The sequence below is a fragment of the Festucalex cinctus genome, chromosome 4 (genome assembly GCF_051991245.1).
Source record: "Festucalex cinctus isolate MCC-2025b chromosome 4, RoL_Fcin_1.0, whole genome shotgun sequence".
In the NCBI taxonomy this organism is placed as follows: domain Eukaryota; kingdom Metazoa; phylum Chordata; class Actinopteri; order Syngnathiformes; family Syngnathidae; genus Festucalex; species Festucalex cinctus.
In genome coordinates, this window is record NC_135414.1 from 31,385,311 (window position 1) to 31,394,437 (window position 9,127).

Genomic DNA, 9,127 nt, shown 5'->3' on the forward strand with positions numbered 1-9,127 from the left:
GCTGGAATTTCTGATTTACACGAACAAAATGGCAGGAGCTAAATGCACATCCTGCCACTGATTCTATTCTTTGGTGTCGTGGCATCAACAGTGACCCCAACAGCACGGGACACATCAACGTCATCGTGGAGCGCCTGCCCTCCGCCGAGGACGCCGTCATGGCCGCCGCGCCACTGCTGCTAGACCCCGAAGCGGACTCCGGCCAAAGCTTATTGGACGTCAAAGAGGAGGAGCGTGCGCGGGGCGGCGATTCCCCTCGAGATGAGAACGTCCCCCCGGCTGGACGCAAGAGAACGCACTCTGAATCGCTTCGTCTTCACTCGCTGGCCGCCGAAGTCCTGGTCGCCATGCCCATGCGGACCCCAGAGCTCAAACCGGAGGCGGCGTCCGTGGCGGAGCGTCACCAAGACGTGGACGAGGGCGCCGGGTTCCTACGCAAGTATGCAAAGTATGGAATTGGATTTGTCAGAATTTAACAAAAGTCAAATTGCATTGATGACATCACACTTTTGCTTTCAGGCTTTATTTGAATTTGCACGGTGACATAGTCTAGTAATAGGAATAATTCTTTTACTGAGAATTATCAGCTTTGCACAGCTGACAGCCTATGCAAACTCGCTTGCAGAACAATTGGTCTGGATTTCTTCTTTTCTTTTTTAAATATTGTCACAAAAGTTACTGTTAGAGCAATATATTACATTTGGATGAAAATTACTTCAAAGTTAGGCGTTGTTTTGGCTTCACAATTTATATATATTTTTTTCATTATTTTTAATTATTATTGTCTTTTTTTTCTTTTCTTTTTTATGCATGTTGGAAATAAAATTCTAAATCAGAATGAGCCTTTTTTAAAAACAAAAATATTAATTTGGAATGTGTAGGAACCCCGAAAGCCCGGCTGGCGCCAACGCCGGGATCAGCTCGTCCCTGCTCACCGTCATCGAACGCCTTCGCGAGCGTTCGGACCAGAACGCCTCGGACGAGGACATCCTCAAGGAGCTGCAGGACAACGTCAACGCCGCACCGCAATGCCCGGGGGCGCCTCCCGACGCCGGCGGTCTGGTGGACTACGTGGCCGGCAGCGAGCGGCCGTACCGCTGCCGCTTGTGTCACTACAGCAGCGGCAACAAGGGCTACGTCAAGCAGCACCTGCGCGTGCATCGCCAGAGGCAGCCGTACCAGTGTCCCATCTGCGAGCACGCCGCCGACGACAGCAAGGACCTGGAGACGCACATGATCCGCCACTGCAAGACCAGGATGCACCAGTGCAAGACGTGCACGCACGCGTTCCACTACAAGGTCAGAAACGCTCACGCAAGTTCAAAACTCACCGACGACGATTAAATGAGCTTCCGTCAGACCAGGGTGATTATAGTTTTGGAATTTTTTCCTTAAAAATATAACTCGATGAAGGACTTTATTCTCAAATTTTTACACCTTTTCCCCCTCAAAGATAAACATGTATTTTCACAAGATTGAGCATTTTCCACAAAATTATTTTCTTTTAAAAATACCACTTATTCTCATCGAATTATGAATGTGACGATATATCGATATCCCGATACTTTGTCTCTCAATAGATTAGCGATATGCCTACGCAAGTATTGCGATATTTGTCGTTAATATACAGCCACTATAACGGCTCCATTCTTCATGACTTTTTGAGCAATTACTTGGCGGGCCGCTAGGAAATGAACGGAAGTCTTCAGGTGAAGAAAACTCATGAGCTTACTTTTACTCGTGGAAGACATTTCTGTCCAGCAACTGACTCACTTTTGCATACGTTTCTATGAAAAATGTGTACTATATCTTTAATTTTAACATTTTAAAACACATTTTATGTTTTGACTTTTTGAAGCACACAATTTCTGAGGAATATTAAGATTGATTTAATTGGATTTAATATTTAAGTAATTTTATTTAATTTACTTTTGCAATGTTGCACAAAAAAATTGTCACAGTTTATAAAATGAAACAATTGTCTATGTATTGACTGACATGTTGCATGGCAATAGTGTTTAAGAAAGACACAAATTTGTTCACAGAAAGTGGTCTCTGTTAAGACATTTGTATTTGTAAAAACCCCCAACAAAAAACACTAAAGTACTTACTGTGAAGAAGACAGCAGTTGTGTTGTAGTGGTCTAAAAAAAAAAAAAAAAAGACTATTTTTCTCATTGAAAAACATCAGTTTATGTCTTGAGTAGTTTGATCGTCGATATCGTGGATTACCTGATGTAGAGACGCGACGTCTTCCTGTTTGTATTTGTTGGTTCAGAGCCAGTTGAGAAGTCACGAGCGGGAACATCACAGCTTTGTCGACGCGGACACGTCGGCGCTGGCCGACTTGGATGAGACGAGTGTCGCGGCGGAGGACGCGGAACGTGACGCGGACGAAGAAGGTGAGAGAGTCTGATCCAGAGTCAGTCGGATCTGTTGAGCTGGCATGGAGATGATGATGATGATGATGATGGTGGTGGTGGTGGCGGCGGTCTTGTCTTTTCCAGAAGGTGGCCTTCAGAAGACGTTTAAGTGCGACGTCTGCAACTACACTAGTGCCACAAACGTGGGCGTCAGGAACCACAGACGCATTCACAACTCGGACAAACCGTACCGGTGAGGCCAAGGCTTTTACTGCAAAAATTATCTTTGAATTTAAAACGAACTCATTCACTCCCAGCTATTTTCACTGAAGCAAGTGGATTTTTGACTGATTTTGCAAGGCCCACAGAATATTGTGTTCTATTGCTAAAAAAAATGGAACCTACCAAAAGAAAGATTAGAGTCTCTGCTTTCATCAGTAAAAAAGTATATTTGTATCTGTTTCCCTTTTGCAGCAATTAGCATTAGAATATAACCTTTTTTTTCTGTTGAAAACACTGGTGAAAACAGCTTGTTGCAACATGGCCATGGCTGACCTCTTATACTCTGCTGCCACCTGCTGGCCTACCATTGCTTGAAGCGACCTCTTCAGGTCAGAAGCTACATCAAAGCCTTGTGTGCTCTTGCATTAAAAAAAACAAAACAAACAAACAAAAAAGTATACATACGTTTTTGGTAGGGAAGGACAAAGTATTAAAAACATATTTACACGTTTTTGGGTTTGAATGTGTTAAAAAAATATATATTTGGGATTATGTCGACTGTAAATCAACTGAAGATGTCAGCTCCAATTTAAGTCTCTTTGTTTTGATTTCATGATCTTAAATTGATCATATACTGTGATGTCAAAATACAAACACAGACTAATTAATGTATATCAGCCTGGTTCAGCTGTAGCGTCTCAATACTTTTGTTCACATTGTTGAAGCTTAAATATGGCTGATGTACGCCACTCTGTTTTTATTTCACCATATGGGAAGCACAAACTGATAAAAGTAAACGATACGGAGTTTGGTTTTGGGACCCCAGTTATTTAAATGCTGTTGAGGACGTCAAATGATCAGTGCAGCAAGCACTGCAATCAATCCTGATCATTTGAATCAGGTGTGTTGGAGGAGGGGAAATGGCTAAAATATGCAGGACCTGGAGTTCTACACCTTTGATGCAGCTGAAGGATGTTTGAGCCTCTTCTCATCTGTTTTACATATGTCCACTAGATGGCAGTAGAGGACTAGAATCTCTTTTTCTCTTTGCTTTTGATGCAGGAAGGTCAAAATGTTGGCACTTGAGTACAAACGAAGCAGAACAAGGTTGCATTTTCTTTGTGCTGTTTGTGTCTGCAAAATGTTTGTTTATCCTGCATCAAAGTGTGTAAAAGTGTAATTGGACACATTAGAGTTTGGAGTGGTTTGAGAGCACTTTTTCAGACACGCTTTTTGTGTACTGTGCAGGTGGACTCTGGTCCTTCCTTTCAGGGACTTGTGTGGTCTGGGTTATTTGGCAGCAATTTCAAAAACGCTGTTTGAGTGACTCATAGCAATATTGGAGGAATGGATTAAAAAAAAAAAAAAAAATAGACGATTTAGCACAGTTAAAAGGTGGACTACTAAATAAGTGAACATACACAAACATTTTTGTGACAGAATACTTTGTTCTTTTAAGTTTGTGGGTTAAAAATTTGTTAATTTTCTTTTAATTCCCATATATTACTATTTTTTTTTCTCATAAAAACAAACATTTCTAAAAAGTGAAACATTGTTCTGAATAATTAACTTTTCTCAAATTTAACTCAATTCATGCTAGCTAGAAATATGGCAATTTTCGCAGATTTCTGTAATCCTCTATGAAAACAGATTGAAAAAAAAAAGAAATTAATAAACATCTGGTTTTACTTTGAAATACGTTCAACATTTTTGACAGTTTTGACATTTTACAAACTAAACCAGGAACTGATTTTTTTTTTTCTTGTTTGTGTGCATCTTCTGCACTGTCAATGTCCCGGTTTTGAATAAAGTGATGGAAGATTAACTCATTTGCTCCCAAAAACGTATACATACATTCTATTTTAAATATTACCTGTCTCCCAAAGACGTATTTATACGTTTTTATGTGTTCTTTTTTTAATGCTAGAGCATACAGAAGGTTTTGATGCAGCCTCTGAACTGAAGTTGAACAGTTGAAGCAATGGTAGTTATTACAAAAACGGCCAGCAGGTGGCAACAGAGTATAAGAGATCAACCAGGGCCATGTTGCAACAAGCTTTTTGTCAATGTTTTCACCAGGAAACTTAGCTATATTCTAATGTTAACTGCTACAAAACAGAAACGGATAGAAATATACATTTACTTTTTTCTAATCTTTATTTTGGTACGTTCCATGTTTTTATAGCAATAGAACACAATATTGAGTGGACCTTTCAAAATCCAGTAAAACAACCGCGAGCGAACGGGGTTGCTTCAGTAAAAATGACTGCCAGTGAATGAGTCAAGCATTATTTGAGTAATCAACAAAATATTTGACAGATTAATTATTTATCAAAGTAAATTGTTGGTCACAGGCAGCCCTAGAATACACAATCATTTGTTAATTATCACTGCTGTTCTCGGGAAAAAAAAAAAAAAAAAAAGCATTGAAGTAGCTGACGTCGATGTCAAGTTTATACCCATGTATGAAGTCAGCACATGTAAAATGGTATTTGACTCTGTTTGTGGTGTGTGCGTGCAGGTGCTGCAACTGTGACTTTGCCACCACCAACATGAACAGCTTGAAGAGTCACATGAGGCGACATCCTCAGGAGCACCAGGCCGTGCAGCTCCTCGAGCAGTACAGGTGAGCGCCAAGGCCCGCAACCGAACACTCGGCAAATGTCGACACTCTCGCTCGTCTGACGTCAACGTTTTGCCGGCGCTCAGGTGCTCGCTTTGCGGCTACGTGTGCAGCCACCCGCCCTCCCTCAAGTCGCACATGTGGAAGCACGCCGGAGACCAGAACTACAACTACGAGCAGGTCAACAAGGCCATCAACGAGGCCATCTCGCAAAGTAGCCGGTGAGTGAGCGCCCCATAAGTCCGTTCCGCGTGCTTCACGTGTCATGTAGGGACAGGTCCCGAAGATGGTACTTATTTATTTATTTATTTATTTAATTTTTTTTTGTGGTACAAACTGATTTGGGTCGGTACTTCTGAGCACTGATTCACGTCAAATCAAACGGTGCCATGTTTCAGCGTTGCACTGACAAGTTTTATATATTGAAAAATAAGTTCATTTGATTTTTAGGAAGATTTTACGATTGAATTAAAAAAAAAAAAACGAACATGAACTACAACCTAAATAAATAAATAAAGCTTAAGAAATAAAAAATAAAAATAAAAAAGAGAGAGTGTACAAAAGTACCGTTGAGTACCGGTACCGAGTATTGGAAGAGTACCGGTTCAAATGTGAAAGGTACCCCATCCCTAATGTCATGTCATGTCATGTCATGGCACCTTTCGCCAGGTCTTTGTGATAATCGCCAACTTGTGTCATAGAAATAATGACAAATATGGCGAACTTAGCAGCTTTTCTTCCAAATTTCTTTCCGTACAAAATAGCCAATTGTGTACGTATTCCGTATTTGTTAAGGGCTTCTGCGACGGCGTCCACGGGACCAGAGTCTCAGACTGCATCCTCACAGGACATCACCAAATTCCCGGCAGAACCGCCTCCGGAACCTCCCACCTCGCTGCCCCAACCCAGCCCGGCGGACCCCTCGCCCCCACAACGGAGCTCGCCGCGTGGCGGCAGCAGCAGCGTGGAGTACTGCGTGCTGCTCTTCTGCTGCTGCATCTGCGGCCTGGAGTCGACCAGTAAGGAACGACTGATGGAGCACATGAAGGAGCACGAGGGTGACCTCATCAGCATCATACTCAACAATAAGGATGCGCACGTGCACACGCAGGCAGCGCAGTGAACCCCCAAATGAGGAACGACTCAAATATTTCACATGCTCGTTTACCTCCGGTTGCGCTTATCCTGTCAATCATCAACAAAAAAGGTTTAGTTTTTTAGCAATAGTACGCATTAAGATAACGACCTCCGCCAAGGCCAGACAAGCACAATTTGGATTTTTTTTTTTTTTGCCTTTTCAATTTAATTTTAGCTAAGTTTATTATAGCAACAGCTACAGAGTAATCTCTAAGGATAGGTGGTGTCATCCAAACGTTGCTAAACAAGTCGCAGTAAAATGTGAAGTGAGGATTCTTGAAAACGGCCTCCAGTAGTTGACGTTGTCGCTCGTTCTCCTCTTGTGCTCCACAAAAAAGTGAGATCTCTGCTTGAGCACCGTGTTGACAAAAGGCATCTGTTAGCGGCTAGCGAGCTAAGCTAGCTGGAGAAGCTTCAATGTGCGCCGAGACGAGCTTATCCAGGAATTCTATACAGATATTTTGTTTATATTTCAAATATAGTGGCACAACATTCATGTCTGGTGGTTGATGTGCATTTTCATGTTCCAACAGGTTCCTCCTCGTACTCTTTTGCACACAATAATCAAACGGTTTATGTTCGCACAGATCTCTACTGCGAGTCAGCTAAACTAGCTGCAGAAGCTTCAACTTGAAGCAAAACGAGATGAAAGACAAAGTTTAAACCAATTTTTTTTATTTTTTTATTTTTTATTTTTTTTTTTGAGTTACAATTGAGTTAAACTTTATTTTTGTGGCACGTCATGCTTCAAATAGTTTAATAATTGAGGGATGGGCTGACAATCCATTTATTGATCATTAATAGGGCATAATGTATCGAATTCAACATGCACAGTGCTCTGTTTTCAAGAAAAAAAAATCTGACACTTTTGCTGAATTGATTGAATTTATTTGAGGGAAGTCTGTACAGGTGCTTTTGATTAACTTGCATCTCGTTTGCCGTCGAAAAAAATCAATTTTGAAAAATAAAAAAAAATAAAAAAAATTCTTCTTTACTTTTAGAAAATCTAGTCAAGTGCCCATCTCTGCAGGATGCCCGCTCAGATATATATATATTTTTTTCCCTCTCAGAATAGAAACGTTAACTTCCTTGGCGGAGGTAACAATAAAGGACGCAAAATGTGTTTCCAGCGGTGTATCGTGATGGAGCGCTGGTCCAAGTTGATACCTCGTTTAAACAAATAAAAACCATGCTGGTGCAAGGCAGCTCATTTGTTTAATTATGTTTTTTCAATAGCTACTGTTATATTTAATTTTTATTTAATTAAAAAAAATGTTGAAACTCGATCACAGCTTGAGTTCGGACGTATTTATCCGTTTGTTTGTATGCACGTTTGTTTCACGACACTTTAAAAAGAAAAAGTGGATTATTTTATTGCGTGGATTTGTTCCCTGTATACGTTTTAAAACGAAACAAAACAATTTTGTTTTTGTGAGGAAAAAGGGATTTTAACAGTCTGATTTTTAGTTTTCCTGAAATGGTGCCTAAAATTGTGCAGGAACATGTACAGTGTCAACTTCATTTTTTTTATTTTTATTTTTATTTTTTATTTTTTTATTATATATGTATGCATATATATTGCCCCAACATCTACCTTCTATTTTTATATGTAATCGTTTGTTCACACTTAAAAAAAAAAAATACTTTTTAGCTTTCAAAAAAAAAAAAAGACTGCTGTGCCCGCTAACACGAACACAGGTGACAATAAAATGTGTCAAGTCGCAACATTATTGTGTGAATATTTGATTTTAACAATGCATACATTAACATTATTTCTCATGTTTTATGTCAGAAATAATTTTTCTTGCCATTGTGTGAATGCTGACTTCAATGTGACAATATGAAGCCTGTTTTCAGGGGTGCCATCTCGGTATTTGAAGTTTCTCAATTTCACTTACATTTAAGCCAGTAGAGGGCTTCTTTCCTGTTTGTTGTGCTTTTAAAAAAAAAAAAAAAAAAAAAAAAAGTAAATGTAATCCCATTACCCGAACATGACGTCTGTAGAAGTGAATATGCGTTTCATGTCTTTGCAGGATCACATTTTCCACGTAAACCTCTTAAGAGAATGTCCACATGGAGATGACGAGGAGGAAATGACTGAGATTTTTGACTCCTAAGCTCTCTTAAGGCAGCTTTTCTACAATTTTGCTTAATCCGCGCGTTCTGCGGCTCTGTGGATGCTAATTTGTCTGCGAGGAAGGAGACCAATTGAGGCGAAGATATCCCCCGCAAAAAATAATGCAATGTTAAGTGTTTTCTCCTAAAATAATTTTTTCATGCCCTACTTTTGTGACGTCCCTTCTATCTACCGATGGCTCAGTTGGTTATCACTAGGGATGTAATGCTATCCAAACATCACGATACGATATGAAACTCACGATACGATAATTATCACGATAATGTGGGGAGGTTGGCGATATTTTAAAAAAGTCAAAATATTGTAAAAAAAAAAAAAAACACACACACAAATTGAGCTTTTGTACATAACAGCAATGCATATAAACCACCGAGAATCTCTAATAATATTGTGGCGCTTACTTATTAATGCGCGCGCACATTGAGTTCCTCCACATATTGACTTGCTTCACAGGCATATTACGTTGCCCTTCATCTGACCAATAGTATGGATTTTAAACATAGAAGGGCCAACATTATTAATAATGTAATGTTTTTATATATCTTATATTTTTTATTTAGATTATTTACTAGGGTGATGGAATGAAAAGACTGCTGTAGGGGAATCGTGCTCTGTATTGTAAAAAATAAAATAGACTTTGCATTAG

General features: G+C 39.8%; 1 protein-coding gene across 6 annotated transcripts in view; it reads left to right on the forward strand.

Annotated features, from left to right (window-relative positions):
• The window catches only part of znf507 (zinc finger protein 507), a 71,150-nt gene extending 63,081 nt beyond the window's left edge, over positions 1-8,069 (forward strand). For 4 of the 6 annotated variants that reach the window (XM_077520282.1, XM_077520279.1, XM_077520278.1 and 1 more), the window contains 7 exons: positions 92-448; positions 882-1,299; positions 2,278-2,401; positions 2,507-2,615; positions 5,106-5,210; positions 5,294-5,428; positions 6,003-8,069. In XM_077520282.1, the coding sequence (XP_077376408.1) occupies positions 92-448; positions 882-1,299; positions 2,278-2,401; positions 2,507-2,615; positions 5,106-5,210; positions 5,294-5,428; positions 6,003-6,330 (1,576 nt within the window). In that variant the 3' untranslated portion in view covers positions 6,331-8,069. The remainder of the gene's footprint in view (positions 1-91; positions 449-881; positions 1,300-2,277; positions 2,402-2,506; positions 2,616-5,105; positions 5,211-5,293; positions 5,429-6,002) is intronic. The other 2 variants (XM_077520280.1, XM_077520281.1) reach the window with 2 other exon arrangements.
• Positions 8,070-9,127: the final 1,058 nt, after the last annotated feature.